Raw genomic sequence first — 21,871 nt, 5'->3', positions numbered from 1 at the left:
TCAGTGGAAACATTTTTTTATACTTCCTTGCTGATTGGTCACAGACATTTGCAACACAGATGTTATTTCGTTCAGTTTTGAGAACACACTGCCCATTGTTGTGATCGGCTTGCAGGCACTTTTTATGACCCGTCATAAACAGCGGTATTCCCTTTCCCAAATGTTGAAAGGTTTCGATGTGTGAAAATAAATGATACACAGATGTTATTAGTTGTTCTGGGTCTGAGCTTTTCGACATTCATGAATATTATTCTCCTCAGAATATTTCTACTATAAAATATTTATTCTTGAATAATGCTTAGAAAACTAAAATGACAAATTCCAGAACTTCTCGCGGAACACTAGTGTTCCGTGGAACGCAGTTTGAGAAACCCTGGCGTACGGCATGAATATCGTGATGCAGGCATCTAGTCAGTTTTGCACGATAATGCACCATCTCATCGTTCGAACATTGTGAGAGTTTTTGAGCAAAAACCAAGTTTGTGTGTTGGATCACTCGCCATATTCACCTGATTTAGCACCCTGTGACTTTTCTTTTCCATCAACTTCATTTGCCGATGAAAGGAAAGTGATAAGATACCATTGAAAACGTTCAAGCGACAGTAACCACAACCCTCAACAGTATCCCAAAAACTGATATAAGAAACTCATTTAATGAATTAATTTTCCTTGCCAAATGCTGTATCGAAGCTGAGGGAGAGCATATTGATTGAAATAAATGATTTGGATAATGATAATTGGCCCGTGTTTTATTTTCTCTCAAAAGTTCGGTTTCTTTTTGGACGGAGTGTACAAAAAGAGATCATATGCCTTAAACGAGTCTCTCTTTTTTTTTTTTTCTCATGTCTGTGCTGATTGGGTGCAGAAAACCATGCTCAGATAATTGCATTATATGCAGTGCTATAGGTAATACCATTGAAAGCAAAGAAATTTTGTTTTAAAACCGTAAACAAAAATATAATTAAATATTATCATAGCTTTAAAAAAAAAAAAAAAACTGGTTTCTTTACTGTTTAGATAAAATCTTCAGAACATTGAAGGATCCTCCCACCTCCATGCCTTACATGCATTTATTAAATGCATGTGAGGTCATAGCTCTGCTATTTAGAAGAAATCTAAAGAATTGAACTGTTATTTTTAATAGTGAACTTAAAATAGCATTGCTATACAGGATAAGAAAAGCCCTGCAATTGAGATTCGCCTAACTTTATGCAAGACTTTAGGGAACTGTGCCCTAGCATATCCAACAGTTGCTAGATGGATGGCCAAGTTTAAAACCAGGCATCCTTAGACAACAGATTACCCCAGGTCAGGAAGACCTTCCACACCTGAAAACATTGATGCAGTGCATGCCATGATCCTTGGTGATAGACAAATACCAGCCCAAAAACATTGCAAAGACTCTGGGGATATCCAGGGAATGAGTTGGGATCATTATCTACCAACATCTGGACATGCATCTTCCAGCAAAGTGGGTCCCCAAATGTTTGAATGCTGATCAAAAGAGAGAATGTGTGCTGTTATCTCAAAGGATTTTGAGTGATTTTGAGAAATCAGTACAAATTTTTTGGTTTGTATTGTGATGATACATACCTTCATCACTATGACCAAGAGATCAAACAACAGTCAATGGTGGGGAGACACAAAGGTTCTTCATTGCCAAAGAAGTTCCGAACCCAAAAGTCAGTAGGGAAGGTTCTTGCCATTGTCTTTTGGGATATGGATAGTATAATCCTTACTAAGTACCTGAAAAAAAAGGTGAAACTGTTACATCAGCAGTTTATTCAACAGTCTGAACGAATTGTGAAGGAGGTACTGAAGGAAAAACGTCTCAGGTAAATTGAGCAGAGCGCATTTCTTTTGCAGGACAACAAATCTACTCTGCTCATGAAACCCAACAATTTGTTGGGCTGTGAATGGAGCACAATACAGCTTTCTACAAAAGTATTATGATATACTGGAAACATTTTTCAAACCAAATTGTTGATAATTAATTTAAGAAATGTTTGTTTTCATGCTTACTCATAGTAATTGGTAGGTGTTAAGAGGTGGCATACTAGAAATTCAACTGTTTCGCATTTAATTAATTAGCGTATGATGATATAACAACTGTGAGTCCCTTGCAGTACTATCTTATGAAACTAATGTTGAAGCTATTGGTTATAATGTATTTTTTCTGTCAGTTGCATATGTTCTCTGGGTCTGGGAGAAGAAAAAAACTGCCACCACCACATGAGACTGGTAACTCACCTTCGATTGAAAATCTCTGATAAGTTTTCATATCCTAGATGAGATTTGAACTCAGGATTTTCCATCCTGAGGGTATCGTCAAAACTGACTGAGCTACGGAGTTAGTGTTTCACAGTTTGATTTATTGATAACCTGGGGAGAATCCCTATATTTTTAAACATTTTGTGACAAACTTTTAGATTCACTCTTGCTCAAACAGGTGAATGGGTAAAAAAATACTTTCAATTTGTCACCTGTCAATTCCAACCTTACAGATTGTCCCCCCCCCCCTCTTTATAGGCATACATCAATTTACACATTAAGAGTTAAAGTTAGAGATGCAATAGTTACTGTGGAAATGTTAGAGAACCCATAGCAAGTGAATAGGTGCAGTTTGTATGTATGCTGTGATACATGGAGCTCACATTGAACTAGTTCTCCAAAAGAAAGTTTTACGTTCCATATTGTCATTCACAATATTTGTTATACTTAAATTTCATACTAAATATTTGCATTTAAAATACTAGCATTACATGTATTTTCACTAAAAGCTGTTTTTTTTTTTTTTTTAAATTTGAAATTGATTTGTCATTGGCCTTTTGTGGAATGTGACTTAATACAACTGTTTACCAAAGTCTTGTTCCTTTTGAACTTTCTGCTGTGTTTTTCTCTGAAATACTTGTTATTAATCTTTCACCTTCCATTTAGTTTAAATGACTAAACAATGGATGACTTAAAAAAAAAAATTCTTGCCTGCATTTCGATATCATCCTTAGTATGAAGTTAATCAGAAATCCCCCCTCCCCATCTAATACTATTCTGTTCATTTTGAAGATGCTCTTGATAAGAATGAAAATTCTGTAATAAATATTTCCCCTTAACATGTCAAACTCAATGACTTACAGTGAAGTAACTTAAGGGTGTTGTGTCGGAAATAACTGGCCCACTATCAGTCAGCCATTTATTTCGGACCCAACATGAGAAGACATTGACTTGCGATAAAAACATGCTTATACTCTCAAGAGCAGGGATAAAGAAATATAAATTAATTGTAATCAAAGAGGGTATATCATTTTAATTAGTAAGATTGTTATAAAATAGTCCGAATTATATTCTAAAATCATGCCCAGTGTGGGAAAATTATGTTAAGGAAATTGGAATCATATGTCAACCAATCAAGAAGGTCAAATCACTACGTAAGAGTCCACAGTGACACAGCAGAAAAACTGCATAGTTATCCGGTAACCTCAGCTGTAACAGTTTCGTCAACAGAGGCGTGGAGAAAAGGATGTGATATCATCAATACCTGATGAATCAGAGATAGCTAAGTAGGTGACGAAAGCAGAGAGAGAGAGAGAGAGGGGGGGGGGGATGCTCGTGGATGAAATATAAGGAGCCGCATGCACTTTAAAAACTCTCGTGTTCCTGTATTTCATGTGTTCCGGTTCGAAGGCCGTGAAGGCTGAGGAAGCTTGTCCCCGGTATCCAGCAACTTTCCACGTTGCTGTGGGATCCAATATGTACAAGATACCCAACAGAACACCGGCAGACCAGTAGACAGAACCATTGGTAAAATCTGCTACCAATGTGAGGATGGCGAAGGAGATCTTTTGAGGAGAAAAGAAAGCAATAGACAGCAGAGCAACAAGAGAATCTTGCCACGTCCGATGAAAACCCGAGATTGAAGTTAAGGAACCTGCTTCACTGAGGAAATAGCTGGTAAGGTGTAGAACTTTTATTTTCGTATATCATAAGTCGTGTGGAAAGAGAGGAAACAGAAGGATAGAGAACTTTGAGCATAGCCCCGCTCGTACTATCTAAGTGATCCGTTTGGACTAATCGTCTGTGATAAGACCTTCCTATGGTAGTTTAATCTTTTGTGTAAAAGAGACATTATAGTAGAGCAGTTATGAGATGATTCAGTATTTATGATAATGTGTGAAGACCCTGTTCTTTATATTGAGCCTATACCTTATGTGAAATTTACAAGAAGTAGTTTCAATCCTCGAAATAAGATAATGACTATTAATTGAGTAAATATATCATGTGCACTTAGCTAAAGTTGTAATATTCAAAGATTGTATAACCATGAGAGTATCACTTAATCCTAATGCGAGAAACAGAAAAAGGGGTGATTAACTAATGCTCTTGACATAGAATTATATGAGCTGTGTGATAAGTGATACATAAGAGAGGCCTTAACAATTAGTGTTTGAGTGATTTTATTACAGTAGTATGAGTATTTATGCATGAGTTCATCTTTATATTTATGAGATATGATTTTAATGTAAATGCCATTAGTTCAAATAAATGTTTTCTCTTAATCTAAAACTTGAGGTCTTGTGTTTGAGACTGAACTACTGCTTAGAAAAGTTCGAACCTGTATATGTAAGGGGAAACCGTATAAGTGGGGGAATACTTTATAAGTACGGGAAAAGGGAAGCCACGACTGCATACCACTTGATCTCTAACCCAAGACAAATTGTTGATATAATTAGTAGTTTAAGTTTTAGTATCAAAAACTGGTTTCTGGCTGGTGCAGTCGATCTTAAATAAATTTGTCAGGAACTAATTTCAGGTGCATGTAACTTCATAAGAAAGGAGAAGTAAAGGACGTTACAATATATAAGAAATATAACAATGGCATAGACAGCAAACAGCTAGGGAAAGCAAAAATATAAAAGAAAGAAAACATCGATATAACAAGGGAAATATAATTAAATTTGTGATAGGATGGTTAATCCTATCTGCATAGTCTATTCCATCTATCAGTTATGCATATTCTTTGGCCAGTTTGTGTTTTGTGGGATTGCAAAACTAGTCAGAAAGGAAAGAAACCTTCTACTTCCATTTAAGACTGGTTAAATTAACCTTCAGTTAAAGTTCTCATAAAGTCTCTGCATCTTAGACAGGATTTGAACCTAGGTCTTTCCAGCAAGAGGATACTGTTAATGACTGAGCTAAAGGGGTTCCTTCATTTTATTCCTCTTCCTTATTTAGTTTTTTTTTAAAAAAGTGGCTGTTTAATTTCCTGTTAGCAGTAGAATGTTTAAAGGACTATAATAATTGTGATTGCCTTTGTTTACTTTGTAGATAACATGCAGTGGTATGATCATAAAACGGATATATTACTAAACACACACACACACATTCTCTCTCTCGGTGCAGAAAAAAACCGACCTATATCATGCATAATTGTTTTTAATAGTATATGTTACATATAGACTTGAAATATGAAAACATTCTTTTTGAGATTTTCTATACCATGAAGCAGTTAACAAATATTAGTTTTATGTGAAAATTCTTACATAAATAGCAACAGCTAAATATTTTGGGCTGGTGACAGCATATTTTGATTTACCTTATTGTTGATTGTTATTTATTTAGGAATGATAGATTGGAATATGGGGGGGTGCTTAAGGGTCAAAGCTGTATAACTGAGAGGAGACCTCCACATAGCCTTTAAAGGAATGTGGAAAACCGACCAGGGCTTCTGACCTAATGACTTCTAATCCTCACCTTCTTGTGGTGCACCCTGTTGGGTATCTACTTGGATACTGAACGAACGAGGATGGGCTGGCAATTCGGGATTTAGCCGACCAAATTGTGTTCTTATTGGTTAAACCAAAATAAAAAATGATGGTACAACATGACAAAATTTCATGCCGGCTGGGGCGTCGCCCGGTTAAACAAGGCCCCCGTTGTTTTCGCCAGGGAACCAGGGCGAACAACGAAAAGTCAGCTACTGGAACAAATCTGAAAACACCCCAACTCAACATCACCAGAGTTAAAGATCTTTCAACATAAGAAGCCTGAATGGCAAAGAAATGGAGCTAGCTGAGGAATTAGATAAGTACCAGATCGACATAATAGGGGTGAGTGAAACAAAAAAGACAAACTGGTGAGATCTTTCTGAGCAATAAATACAAAATGTTATATTCAGGAAATGACAATGAAGGAAAAGGAGTAGCCATAGTATTCAACACAAAATACGAGGCTAATCTTCTTGAATGGAAGTCAGTCTCAAGTAGAGTAATGTGGGCAAATATGAGAATGGGGAACTGGACAATGAGACTTATTTGTGCCTATAGTCCCACAGAAGGTTCTACTAAGGTAGAAGTGGAGGAATTTTTTGATGCTTTAGAAAAAGCAACTGACACAATGAAAAAGGAAAAGTTGGTCCTTGTTGGGGATCCGAATAGAGTAGGAAATGATTGTCAGGCATTCAAAAATATTTTGGAAAAATTTGGAGAAAAGAGCAAAGCTAATAATAATGGCAAATACCTGTTGGATTTCTGCTCAGGACATGGACTGGTTATTACTGACACCATGTTCCAACATAAAAATGTGCACAAATTCACATGGAGAGAAGAGGCAAGGAATAAGAAAAGTCTCATTGACTATGTTATTGTTCATAGTGATGTTTTCTCTGTGCAGGACACCAGAGTGTACAGAGGATTTGAAATTGAAAGTGATCACTATTTAGTCTTGAGCAGGATAAAATTGAATTTCATATTGAAAAGAATGACATGTAAGAAAGTTTTAAAGCGAATAAAAGTTGAGCAGCTCTCAGATGTGAACTGTAGACTAAAATACAGAAAGATTATTGAAGAAAAAATGAAAGAGTTTGAGAACAGGAATCAAACCTTGGAGATTCATTGGCAAACCTTGAAGAAAGCCCTGATTGAATCACCTAGAGTGGATGTGGTGAAGTTGTCTGCAAGGATAGAAAAATTAGAACTCCATGGTGGACACAGGAAGTTAAAGAGGCAGTAAAGGAAAAGAAGAAAGCATATCAAAAGTTCCTGGCAAATAAGTCAGCTTATGCTCTTAGAGAATACAGAGACAAATGTAAGAAAGCTAAACACTGTGTAAAACTAGCTAAACAAAAGTCATGGGAGGACTTTGGCAAGAACATAGAAAATAAATATCAAGAAGGTGGTAAGATTTTCTGGAGGCTGTTGAAGAAGCTTAGAAATGGAGGAAAGAGTGCTGTAAAAGGAGTTAGAGATGATAAAGGTGAAATGAAAACGGGAGAAAAAGATATCCTTGAAGTATGAAGTAATTACTTTGAAAAACTGCTAAATGAAACAAGCAGTGATGACAGCACAGTGGTAAAAAAAAAAAAAAAACACTGACCAGGCATACAGTCAGGAATACATGTCCATACTTGAAGTAGAAAAAGCCATCAAAGGCTTGAAATGTGGAAAGGCAGCAGGAGTACATGATATTCGACCAGAAATGTTGAAGTATGGTGGTATAAGAGTCTTACAGTGGCTGCACTACATAATTCAGAAAGCCTGGACAGAGGGACGAATTCCTGATGATTGGAGTAGAGTTCTCATAGTACCCATATATAAAAAGGGAAATAAAACAATGTGAGAATTACAGAGGTATTTCCTACTGAGTGTTCCTGGCAAGATCTATGCAAGTATACTTGAGAAACGGTTGAGAAGAATTGTGGAAGAAAAGCTTGGTGAAGAACAAGCTAGATTCAGGCCAAATAGAGGCTGTCAGGATCAGATCTTCACTTTACGACAAATAGTCGAGAAAACAACGGAATATAACAAAGATCTGTATTTAAGTTTTGTCGATTTGGAAAAGGCATATGACAAGGTGCCAAGAGAGAAGCTATTCAATATGCTACAGTTATATGTTGTCAGTGGGGCATTATATCAAGCAATACTTAGTCTTTATTTGAGTTGCAAGTCAGCAGTTAGAATTCAAGGAAGTACAGAAGATGGTTTAATGTTAAATCTGGTGTGAGACAAGGATATACATTATCTATATGGATCACATTATGAAGGAAAGTGGTATTAAACATGATATCAAAATTACAGATGTTAATGTTAGCTCTTTGCTTTATGCAGACGATGTTATACTTCTAAATAAATCCGCTACAAGTCTGCAAGATTCCCTGACTAAATTGAGTAACTGTTGTAATAGATATGGTATGAAGGTCAGCAATAAAAAGACAAAGACAATGAAAATAGGCAGAATCATTGAAAATGTCAACTGTGTTGTGAATGGAGAACCTGTGGAACAAGTAAAACATTTCAACTACTTAAGCACGAGTTTTAGTGAAGATGGTAAATTAAATATAAAAATAGACAACAGAATCAGCAAAGCTGGTATGGTGGGAAGTCAATTGAATAAATTCATATGGAATAAGAGAGAAATTAGTTGGAACACTAAATTACTGTATACAAGACAGTGTTCAAACCAGTTTTAACTTATGGATCTGAGAGCTGGGTCAGAAGTAAAACACTTCACCAAAGACTAGAGACCGCAGATATGAGAGTCCTGACCACACCACCTGAGATTAGCTCTGCTAATCTCAGGTGGTGTGGTCACTTAAACAGAATGGGCGAAGAAAGATTAGCAAAACAAGTGTTCTCTGCCAGGTTGGCAGCAAAACGACCCAGAGGAAGACTAAGATATAGGTGGATCAATACGGTACAAAGTGCCTTAGACCAGCGCTTCCCAAAATGTGGGCCGTGGCCCCCTTGGGGGCCGTAGGTTTTGTTGAGGGGAGGCCATGAAATAATGAAAACAAATTTAAAATGTTTTAAGACTAAGATTTTTTTTTTATTTTAAAAGAAACGTATTTAACTTTTATTATTTATTTCTTTTTTGTTATTTTTTATATTTTAATGGAAAAATTCACACATCGGTGTTGGTTCGCAAACTTTGCTTCCTGCATATTTCAGCGCTTAATGAATATTAGTAAATATTGCTTATTCATATGTTTCATTTCAAAGCAGTGGTTAATTGTATTTACTTCGAATGCTCTCCAGGGAAGCTCCAAATCTTCCTGTCCTTTCATCACACGTTTGTAATCAGGGACTGTTGATATTTACTTTATATACATATCAAAACTCGTTTTATATTATCACTGTCATCAGAGCTAGTTTTCTGTTACCAATAAAAGTTTCACATATACGTCACACAAGAAAAAAAGCTTAAGTTCATGTGGGGAGATGGTAACTCGCTTGCAGTGGTAAACAACATGCCTTCCCTAACAGCCACTATACTGCAGAGGCAATAAAAACAAGTACTTTTATTATGCCAGTGAATAAGGTATGAGGAGTCTGTGTAATATTTCTCAACAAATAGTGCAATTAGAGACAACTGGGATAAAAACACTAATTAATGAATCACATGTCCCTTCATACAGAAACTATGCTGTATAGACTGAAACAAAACCATATGTTGCACGGGCAAACACAGTATCTAACTAAAAACTATTGTTATTAATTAGATGTGTGCGAGTTCGATTTCTCAAGGCAGCAATAAAATTCAACCGAACGTGTTAAAATTCGTAAAAGTGTTAAAACTAAGTAACATATATATATAATGAATATTATGGCAGTTTCACATATGGAATTCGGTTGAAGAGAGTTAGCATTTCAACTCAATTGTTAGCTATGCTTTTATCTTTCGGTTGCGTGATCTTTTGTTAATACTGCACCAATCATATGAACTATTATAGTTACGGCTATTTTGCCTGCTTCAGTTTAGGAGTGCCCCTGTTTAAATGTCATTGGCTATTTACTCACGAATTCTTAGGGCATTGTAGATGTAAATTTACCAAAAAGTATATGTAGCATAATGAAGAGAAATTTACACATACCTTTTTCTGGGTGTTGCGGTTTATCTTCTTTAAAAAAAAAAAAAATAAAATAAAAAAAAATTCCGTGAACAATCGGAAGAAGCAGAAACAGACTCAATAAAAAGGACAGTATTTCATATTTTACCAAAACAGCCTGCATCGTCTTCAGATCCAAATGGTAAGAGGCAAAAAATGTAATATATGCATTTGATTTTTGCAATATTCGCTGTGTATGTTTTGTATGTTACAATAAATATTATAATATATCTCTCTATTACGATTGTTTTTAGAGGGGGGGTCGTGGAATATTTTAATTTTTGCAAAGGAGGCCCTGACATCCAGAAGTTTGGGAAGCACTGCCTTAGACGATGGAAATATAAGATCTGATAATGTTGGAGTCTTGACAAGTAACAGACTGATTTGCAGGAAAATTGTAGATAGAAAGTTAGTAATGATATAATTTTTTTCATGTAGTACTATGATATCCTGTACACCCCTTGAGGGTACATGGCAGAAATTTGATGATGAGATTGGAACATTTTTGCTTTGATTTTTATAATCACAACAGATGCACTGTAATTGTTCTGCATTCATCCAAAAGGAAGAAAATTGTTGTAAAATTATTCTCTTCTGTTTTATAGATTGCAATGTGTATGTAGTGTGGAAAAATGAATTTTAGAATTATTAGACCTTCTTTGAGTGCCATCTCCTATCGGAGGCCAGCAACCATCTTAGCAAATTTTGAGCAATCCTCAGCCACTCTGAACAGTCCCTCAGAGCTCATGCTAGTCCACTGTCTGATGTCTGCCAGCCAAGATTTTCTTCATCTTCCTTGTCCTCTTCTTTCATTTATCTTTCCTTTTATAATAAATTGAAGTATTATCTTATATTTTTCATTACGAAGTAGGTGACCAAGAGATGCAGTTTTTCTTCTTTTTATAGTATCGAAAAGTTCATGTGATTTTCCTCATTTGTTTCAGTACTTCTCGATGGGACGTTTTTGCTGTCCATAGGATTTTTGACATTTGTCTGTATAACCACATCTGAAAGGCTTAAAGTTTTTTTTTATCAACGTTCTCTTCAAGGTCCAAGTTTCAGCACCTATAGCAATACAGACCATGCATAACATTTAACCATGCATACTCAAAGCTCTAAATTTAAATTGCAGTTACAGTGTTGATTTCATTAGGTGAAAATTTTTTTCTTGCCATTTTAGCTTTTATTCCCATTTATGGGTTGCATTCTTTATTTTACCAGTATCCAAGATATTTAAATTTTGTCACTCTTTCTGTTTGTTTCCCCATTTAAAGAAAGTGCTGAATTTAGAATTGGTTTCTTCCTTATGACAGTGAATCTAGTTTCGGTGATATTTATTCTTAATCCCATTTTTTCGCTCTCTTCGTTTGCTAGTCTGAGAAGATTTTGAAGATCCTAAATATTGTTAGCCTGGAGAGCTGTGTCATCATCATAATGAATGTTATTGATGATTTCACCATTTACATTAATCCCTTCCTCTCTTTGTTTTAAGATTTTTTTTTTTTTTTTAAATATGGTTTCTGAGTATATGTTAAAAAGAAGGTGACAGCACACATCCTCGCCTATTTTGTTGTTAATGGAGTATGTAATAATGTCATCAACTTGAACAGATGCATTTGGTTCCAATATAAGTTTTCAGTGATCCTGATATCTTTACCATCTAATCCAATTATTTTTATTAAATCAATCATTTTAGTATGTTGGACTTTGTCAAATGCTTTCTCAAAATCGATGAAGCAAATAAATACTTCCTTGTTTTGGTCACTATACTTTTAGAATAAAATTTGAGAACAGAAAAGTCTCTCTCATTCTCAAACCGCTTCTAAAGCCAAATTGGGTATCACTGATGGTGTCTTAACATTTTCTGTATATTCTTTTTTGAATTATTTTCAGAAACATTTTGAGAACATGATTCATTAGACTGATCATTCTATAGTCATTACAAGTGTTTGCATTTGCTTTTTTAGGTAGCATGATGAAGGTCAACTGTAACCAGTCTTGAAGGATCATGCCTGTATCGTAGATCTTGTTAAATAGCTTTACTAATATAGTAATGCTATCACCTTCTAATAACTTGACTATTTCTGCTGGTATTCTATCAGGGCTAAGACTTTATCATTTTTAGCCGAGTTCAGCACATATTCTACCTATGATCTTGGAATGCATGGACCTTCTACCTGTTCATTAGCATTTTCTGAGTTGTTTTTTTTCTTAAATATACCTGAGGTCTCTTTCAGCTTTTTGTGTAGATTAAAACTGTCGTGATTTTCCTATAGAAATTCTATTTCTTTACATTTTTCATTCATCCAGATTTCTTTTGCTTCTTTGATCGTGTTTTAAATTATTTTCTGAACCTCCTTATATTTTGTTGGACTATGATTTTTATGTGATCTGTGTTGATCATTGAGAGAGAGAATTTCACTGGTTATCCAATCTTTTTTATTGCTCCATCAGGACACAAAATATTGATAATGAAGACAGATTTTAATTTGTCCCATGAGTCATCAACCCTCATGATGTCATCTTTCTTGATAAGTGCTATATCTTGATTCAGATCTTGATTGTTTTTTTTCTTGTCTCTGGGTTTTTAACTTTCCTAGATCAAACCTTTTTTGTTGGTTTCTTAAGTATAGCTTTCAATCTAAGTTTTAACTCTGTCACCAGTAGATTATGATTAGAAGCAATATCTGCACTAGGATAGGTTTTTGTATTCTTTATGGAACTTCAAAATCGTTGATTAATTAGCAAGTAATCAATTTGATTTTTGACTATATTTGTATTATTCTCCTCTGTTTTATAGCTTGCAATTTGTGTGTGTGTTTGTGGAAATATGAATTTTAGCATTGTTAAGCTAAAGAAACTAATATCTTTCTGAAAATATATTGTTATTTATTATTACTGTTTAATACTTTTTAGAGGTGTTTATCATTCCTCATTGTCATCATCGTTTCCTAATATGTACCCTCAGGGGATGTTTAGGCCACTACATGATTAAATTTATATTATCAATAATCTCCTATCAACAATTTTCCTTCAAATTAGTCTATTACTTGTCAGCATTCCAGTATTGTCATATCTAACATTTTGCTCTTCTAAGGTACTTCTGAATCAATCTACTTAGCCATTGGTCTTTGTCCTGCTGCCTTGGCATCAAACACCTGTTTTGTTAACCTTTCTTCTCCCATTCTGTTTTAAGTGGCTATACCACCTTAGATTAGCTCTTGGTCACACATTCTTGAATGCAAACAATGTCAAGTTCCTTCCTAATGTCTTCATTTTTAATCATTCTGCCAGTGACATCTGCTTGGGTGTTTTTGTCTCAGAACGTTTATATTTTTGGTCTTTTATCAAATGCTTTTTTTCTAACCCAACTGTTGAACATTGTCTTGTCTTGTGTACTGTTGAGTTAACTAATTTTTCTCTTATTCCATATAAATCTATTCAACTGGCTCCTCACCATATCAGCTTTGCTTATTGTATTGTCTGTTTCCAGATTTAACTTTTCATCTTCATTAAAAACTGTGCCTAACTAGTTGAAATGTTTTACTTATTCTGCAGGCTCTCTGTTCAGAATGCAGCTGAAGTTTTCTACATGCCTGCCTATTTTTAGTTTTGGACTTTTTATTGCTGATTTTTGTGCCAAATTTGTTACAGCTGTTATTCAATTTAGTTAAAGAATCCTGGAGATTTTGCACTGGATGTGTTTAGGAGTACAACATCTGCATAAAGCAAAGAGCTAAATTGATTGATTGATTTCTTCTCTTCCTGAGCAACATTTAATATCTTCACTTTTGATATTAGGTATAATGCCACTTTCTTTTATAACATGATTCATATAGATGAATAACAGTAGAGATAATATGCATCCTTGTCTCGCATCTGATTTTATATCTGACCATCTTCATGTATTTACTTAAATATAGACTATGCATTGTTCTGTATAACGTTCCATTTACCCTACTTAACTGTAATATTTTGAAAAGCTTTTCCTTGGGCACCTTGTATTCCTTTTCCAGATCTACAAAACTGAAATACAGATCCTTGTTATATTCCCATGATTTCTCAACTATTTTTCTTAAAGTGAAAATCTGCTCCTGATGACCTTTGTTTGGACTGAATCCTGATTTTTTTTCTCTCAGTTTTTCTCTTCCACAATTTTTCTCAGCCTCTTTTCAAGTATGCTTGCATAAATCTTACGTTGGACCACTTAGAGCAAATTTCTCTGTAATTCTCACATTGTTTTATTCCCTTTTTTATAGATGGGAACTATGAGAGCTCTACTCCAATCATCTGGAATTCAACCTTCTGACCAGGCCCTCTTAATTATGCAATGTAGCTACTGCAAAACTTTTATACCTCCATATTTGAGCATTTCTGGTTAAATATCATCTACTCCAGCTGCCATTCCACATTTCAAGTTTTTGATGGTGTTTTCTACTTCAAGTATTGAGATGTACTCCTGTTTGCATTTCTCTTGAAAATCTTCTACAGTAATTCTTTCACTACTTGTGTCATTTAAGTTTTTCAAAGTAATTACTCCAGTCATCTAGGGGATATCCTTACTTCAGTTTTCACGACACCTTTATCAGTACTCTTTGACTTTATGCTACTCTTTCCTCCATTTCTAAGCCTTTTGAATAGTCTCCAGAACATTTTGCTACCTTCCTGATATTTACTTTCTATATTCATACTAGTCTTCCCATGACTCCTTTTACAGCTACTTGTTTAGCTACTTTCACACATGGCTTAGCTCTTTTACATTTTTTTTTTTCTCTGTATTCTTTTAGGGCATCTGCTGACTTATTTGCTAGCAACTTTTGGTATGCATTCTTCTTTTTCAGGACTGCTTCTGTAACTTGTGTCAACCATGGTGTTCTTATTCTTCTATCCTTGCAGGCAACTTCACTGCATGCCTTCCTATTATTGATCACTGTTATCACACTATCAGTGTTTATCATTATCATAAAATAAGAATTTTCAGTGTTGCTTTGTTATCTAATAGAACTTAAAAAAATTCATTAATTTTTATCAAAGTGTAACATGTGAGTGACTTACTGCTCCTATAGTAATAAATTGAGTTATGAATAAAAAGTGATGAAAGAAATGGGATTAGTTCTTATTGCACAATAAGTTGAAAGATTGACTAAAATGATTGATGTATTGCAAACGTGAGATGAACACATTAGACAATAGCATTTCTCCATAGATCAACTACTGAAAATTAGCAGGTGAAGGCTTAAAATAAAATAAAAAAATTACACTAATTCAAGTATCTGTATAATTATGACATCTGAATTTCATTATGTCCTCCTGAGCTGTGAATTGTATTTATGAAGATTGGCAGCTTTTAGAAATTTTTGTCCTTTCTTCAAAAAAAGATGAAGAGAATCTTAATTTCTTGCTTTGCTTTGGTCTTTATCTTAAACATATTATTTTACAGCCTACATGTTTCTCTAATCTTTCAGCTGCACTTTCAATGTTTTGCTAAATAAAGAAAAACAGAATTGCAAAGTTAATAAGTTATTCAGTTGACATTCTTACTCATGATGAGCATGAATTGCACAAGATGATGTTTTATTAATTGGAAACCCTTTAGATATTGTTTTGATATGCTTTATTTTATAGATTTTTTATATGATGTCCATATTTGTGGAAAGATTATTCTGATTCAAGTTAATGCTGAATTAGATGACCTCCAGCTTCTTTAAAATTTTGATTTATGACACTAATCAGTCATGGATTGCATGTTAATGAACTTTGGGTGATTTTGCTAGACTTCATTTTTGAATAGCAATACACATGTTCAAAAGGAAGTGTGCTTTACATTATGAGATACTGAGGTGATGTGAGGTCAACAGCCTCTATATACAAGTAGCCTAGTTATGAAGATACTTCACTGTCTGACTTTGTTTGCTTACACTTGGCATGGGATTAAAACAAGAATATACTTTCTTGGCAAGTATAATTTGATAATAAAGTTGCTGTGTCCAAACCTGTAAGAACTGCTTTTAAAATTGATGAGAACATAGTTTAGAAAAAAAATGTTAAATTTGTGTGGTGAGTACCATTTATTTGTATTACCTAGCTAAGTAAAATTAGTTAAAATAGAATAAATTTTATGAACATTTCAGCTGCAGTACACCTTTTCATTGCAAAGTGATATGAAATTAGTTATGTGAAATTACATTGCTGGCACCTAAGTTGCTGGTATAAAAGCACAAAAAGGTTAATTTTCAAGAGGCGTCTAGAATGAAGGGATGAAAATAATGGAATGAGAACAGTTTTGCTTTATTAGCAGTTTATAAAGAGTAGCTCAAATAAAAAATTTTGAATTTTTCTTTTATCTCACACATAATGCTTGGGCTTCTTCATTAATTTTTTAATGAAGAAGCCCAACTTCTTCATTAACTGTCATTAATTTTTTTTATTTATTTATTTATTTTTTATTTAGACTTTGAGGTGATTTGGGGTGCATGTATTCAGCTACATGTAAATAAAACATACAAAACAGAGTTATGATTCAATCTAGGGCCTGCAGGGTAGGTGGTTGCCATGTTAAAAAAAATTGTCTGAAAATTTAAAAATAGAAAACAAAGTATGCACTTTGGACATTAAAATGACAGTAAAAAAAAAAAAATCAGAAATTGGACCATATGGAAATAAGTTGTGATTAATTTTTAAACCCTTTGAAATTGTGAAAATTCTGTGGATCCTCTGAAATTAAGGAAAAAATGTAAAAAATATTTTCCATCTAAAGAATAGGGTGACAAAATAACTTGTTTTATCAAAATCAAAAATTATGCAGCTTCAGACCTATGATAATTTCACTTGGAATGACCCTCTTTCATGATTATTCTTTGTCTCAGAATCATCACTGAAGACTGAGTATAGTTAATCTGTTGAGAGAAGTGCAGATCACATTTACATAAGATTCTTCAAGATTCTTGCTGTTATGTTTTTTTTAATATCGGTCTCAATCAAGTTAAAGTTGTAAACTTAAATTTTTGAGTATTTTGGGTGAGTGGTGGAATTGGGCTACTACTATCCAATGATGTAACGATTTCAGCCTCACTTGAATCAGGAAAATGGGACTTTTTCTGGCTTTCATAATTAGGATGGTAGTCTCCTGTCAAGTGGTAAAGCTTCTCTGCCTAAAAGAAGTGTACAGAGATATCCATGCCACAGTGGAATTTGAGCCCACAGTTTGTTGATTAGCTGGCTAAACCAGGCGAGCAAATTGTTTCATATTTCTAATGTATGATGAGTCTGTCTTTTGTATAATTGTGTATTCAATTAAGGTAGTAATTCTGTGTTTAAATAGTAGTTTTATCTGGGTTATACATTATGTAGAATCCAGTCTTTTTTCTTTTTTTTTTGTATAATTTCTTTTTTGAGTGTTTGTCTCTAGTTATAGTTTTTGTAAGGTGTCCCAAATTTTCTGGTCTCCCAGCTTTCTTTGATGGATGATTGTGTGTCAATTCGTATGTATCTTTATATAAACTATATACATGTGTATATATGTTTTCTTCTTTTTTCCTCATTAAATGGATTTTCATTCCTCTTTTAAATTATTATAATAATGCTTTATGAATTTGTTTAAATAAACCTAGTTTATTTATATGTATGTCACAAAAATATTGATAATACTGCAATATTAGATTTAAAAAAAAAAAATAGCATGCTCTCAAGTAACTGATTATTGTGTTAAGCTTTTTTAAGTAAGGACTTGACATTTCTATGTAAGCTTTCCCTTTTTTTCCCCCTGAACAGTGTTTACTATGTATATCCACTCTAATATTTCAATATTTTCCATTTAGCAATCCAAAAGTACAGATTGCAGTTCTTGAAAGGAATGCAATGCAGCAGCTTCTTCGTCTTGTTGCTCTCGATCCTGCACATCAAGTTCGGATTCGTGCCTTGTATGCCCTCTCTTGTCTTCTCAGACATTTTCCGTTAGCTCAACAGAGATTTATAGAGAGTGGTGGAGTAAGTGCACTAGCAGAGTTATTCAAACGGAGCAGCATTCAAGATTTTAAACTTCAGCTAAAAGCCATAACACTGTTACATGATTTAGTAATGGAACAGGTAAAATTCTAATATTTTAAAATCTGTATCCTAATATTTACATTCATCTTAATCATGAAATGCAGTTGGTAATTATTTTCCTGTTCATAATTAATCAAGAAATGTGAATTGTCATATCACAGGTAATATCTTAGTTTTTTATGTAGAAATAAGTGATTGCAAAACTACTTTAGTTAAGACATAGAACAGTTTGTTTGTTTGAAAGTAATTTTTGTTCCCATTACAGTAATTAGATGATTCAATTATAAAATATTTTCACTTTGTGGAAGTCTTTTGTGTAATTTAAATTTAGTTTATAACTTAAGATGAGCTTCAAACTGATTGGGATTTTTTTTTTTTTTTTTCACTATATAATTTAAAGAAATTACAACGTACTAGGATATACATTAAAATAAATTTTAATATATTTCAATATTTCGGCAACGTCACGTTGCCATTTTCAAGAACTTACGTACAAGACACATGCACGCAGGCACAACAAAACAGTAAGTGAGGAAGAAGTAGGAAGCTATTATTTCTCCTAAAGTCTTGATGGTGCCCTCTAGTGGGCAATGTTACTGATAGGAGAAATAATAGCTTCCTACTTCTTCCTCACTTACTGTTTTGTTGTGCCTGCGTGCACGTGTCTTGTACTTAAGTTCTTGAAAATGGCAACGTGACGTTGCTGAAATATTGAAATATATTAAAATTTATTTTAATGTATATCCTAGTACGTTGTAATTTCCATAAATTATATAGTGAAAATGCATAACCAACGTCTAAGCCTTTCCACGAGAATTGGGATTTTCTGAATATTAGCATTTTCCTATTACTATCAAATCCTTCCTATTATATTGCATCCTTTCTGTTTTAGAAGTAAAGGTTCCGTTATGTTGAGAGTGAATTTGTATCAGTTGACTCACTATAGCATAATTTTATAACAAACTACTGAAAAGTTCTGGCAAAAGCTTTTGAGTCTTTGGCCAGAACTATTCTGAAAGAAATGTAAACTCTCTAGAACAGATTATTCTTATGGTGTTAGTAAGTTTGTTATATAGAGAAAGTTGACAGTACAAAATCATTTAATTCATTCACATAAGGAAATCATTTCTGGAAACAAATATTATAATCTAATTAGTAACTGGGGTGTTTGTTCATACAAGACTCTTTTCAGGCAGAAAAAAAATGTACTAATGTAATTTAATACACTTCTTTCTGCCTGAAATGGAAGTTTGGAAATCTGCAGTAACCACCAGCAAAAACATTTGAACCTTTCTCAAATAGTTCTTAACATTCCCATTAAAATGTTTGTTCTCAAAATTTCCTCTCTGAGGCCAGAATGCAGCTAAGTATATTTCCATATTTGAAAGATGATGATTAAAAAAAAAAAAAGGCTCTAGCTCACTTAGTACTGATGATGATTCCCTTTTGGATTGAAAGACCTTGGTTTAATCCTGTCTAAGGCTAACTAAGGACTTCAATAGCCCTTTGATGAAGGTTATTCATGTGAATGTGATTTAGTCAGTCTCTATGAAAGTGGCAGGGTTTTTCATGCCTTAGAAAAATATTGTTAGAACAGGCCAGCTGGTCAGAAGAATGTATGTAATTTGCAGACAGTGTAGATAGGATCAACCATCTTATCATAAACAGTAATCAGACTAAGAAGCCACTTGACTGTGACAAGCTGTTGAACCTAGTTACAAAAGAGAAGATGATATATATTTCATGCCATTCTACCTTATAGCAATCCTTACCTCTTTAGCATGCATGTAAAAGCAATTTTTATTAAAGTAAATGTTTTTTTTTTATTACTATGACCAGCTTGTAGAATATGTTTGGCTGTGGCATTGTAAAGTATTGTTCTCTACTTCAATTTATTGTCTCTAATTTAATTTATACTCTATCTTTCTTAAATTTGATTTATTTTTTTGTCTACTAAAATTTCCCTTATGTTCTATTCATTTCTCATATATACGTGCGCTCTTAATACTTTACTCAACTTAACAATAATCTGCTTACCTTAGGCCCCACAATTAACCCTTTATAATCTTACGTATGTTTGCTCTGTTAGTGTAAGACTTTCCGCTATAACAGGTTACCAACTGCTACACTGTAATTTAGAGAAATTTATTTGTTTTACAACTGCGCCACTCTAAATTGTGTATACAGCATGAGAATTCATTTGAACATATATAAGATCTGATTCTTAACATACTCAATTCCTTAAAAGCTAGTCGTAGCAATTCTTACTTTAATTAGGCTCGCAGGTTCGATATTTATTTGGAAAAAGTGCATTGGCTAATAGATCAGGCAAGAGATTTACACAAACAAAACATGTTTATTTTATGCTAAAGTCAATTGTATAATGCATTTAGACAACTATCAAATAAAAGCTCTTAAAGACCTATCACTTGCTCAGCATGCAACATTTATAATTAGACATCACATATACAACACTTAATAAACTTATTTACACCACTTAGCTATTTTGAGCTGCCTCTTACGTTTATACTTAGTTAAACACTCTATTTAGGCATACATAGATTAACATTTAGTTTCTTCTCTCTATTCCTATAACTTAATAATTGACTAATTACAATTTAACCTCAGGAAGCATACATACAATCTCAAGTACAACTACTGTAACATTAACAGATCAGAACTTACATTTGTGTTTCACATACAGTCCTAACAACTTGGATGATACTTCCGTAAGTTCTGCTACACTTTGCCTTTCTTCTTGCTTCAACAGTGTAAGTAAATAAAGAAAAAATATTAGTGAGTAGAAAGCAGAACTCCTTTTAGTATAGGGTATAAATATGGTAATATATATCCTCATAAGGAATGAAAATTGTAACTATCTTATAATTTTAGCATTTAGTATTTATCATGCGAAGAAAACAGGAATTATATCTTAAATATATAAGAGCAAAATATCCTTGAGGATTGTGTCAAGGACATGTCTTGTAAACTTCTCAAAATATATAGTCAAATATTAACCCTAAAGAATACAAAGTGTCATTTAGATCACTAAATGAATGCATTACAAATCTTTTCTCTTAATAGCTAAATCCCTTAATAGCTTTATAAATCTTGTTAAAGTGTCCTTTAGAATTTGGGACCTGTAAAATTTAAGCATCTTCTCTGATGCAATTGCTCTTCATTAAAGTTAGGCATTAACTACTTTCAATGCATTGAATTTTATTTTAGAAAATACTAGGTTTTTCTCGAATAAAACTGGAAAAAAAAATCAATTTCTCTGTTATAGCTTAGCAAATGTAATTTGTTCTGCATTGTCCTCAAAATAAGTTACTCATGGAAAACTACTGTTACTACATTGTTTCTCTTTCAGTAGTGCTGAAGTGCTGCTAAAAAAAAGAAAGTATTCAGCAAAAATAGGTAATGGCATATCCTAAGACATTGTCAGAAAGATTGCCAAATATGTTTTTGAATCAACCAGCATACTTAATTGAATCAAGCAAGAATTGATTATAGTAACTAGCCTACTAAGGAAAAGCCTACTCCACAGTCTTTTAATTAGTCTTGAAAGTTAGCAAAATAGCTCTAGCAATAATTAAAAATTGAATCAGCATTATCATTGTGAATATCAGTGTCTACTTTATAAATTTCGTGGGCAGATGTACCTTCACATTTTTAAACAAATATTTTATATAGAATGTAGTCTTTATATATATAATTTCTTTTTTGAGTGCTTGTCTTTATAGTTTTTGTAAGGTGTCGCAAATTTTCTGGTCTCCCAGCTTTCTTTGATGGATCACATTCTTAAACAAATCTTTTTTAAAAAAAGCATTAGAAAAACAAGTTAATAAATCTGAGATAAAAATATGTATGATACTTCACTATTGCAGTTAAATTAATGAGGCACAACACATTTTGATTGCTATATGAATTTCTTTAAGGATGGTCTTT

At 33.5% G+C, this 21,871-nt stretch overlaps 1 protein-coding gene across 1 annotated transcript in view; it reads left to right on the top strand.

The window, feature by feature from the left end:
- Sil1 (Sil1 nucleotide exchange factor) overlaps window positions 1-21,871 on the top strand; it is a 116,145-nt gene that overhangs the window by 81,149 nt on the left and 13,125 nt on the right. The window contains exon 6 of the mRNA XM_090392971.1: window positions 17,695-17,962. Coding sequence (XP_090249097.1) covers window positions 17,695-17,962 — 268 coding nt within the window. The remainder of the gene's footprint in view (window positions 1-17,694; window positions 17,963-21,871) is intronic.

Source organism: Typopeltis vanoorti, chromosome 5, assembly GCF_054136105.1.
Source record: "Typopeltis vanoorti isolate ZY-2024b chromosome 5, IOZ_Tvanoo_1.0, whole genome shotgun sequence".
In the NCBI taxonomy this organism is placed as follows: domain Eukaryota; kingdom Metazoa; phylum Arthropoda; class Arachnida; order Uropygi; family Thelyphonidae; genus Typopeltis; species Typopeltis vanoorti.
Note: the sequence above shows the minus strand (reverse complement) of the source record. Positions and strands in the feature narration are given on the sequence as shown.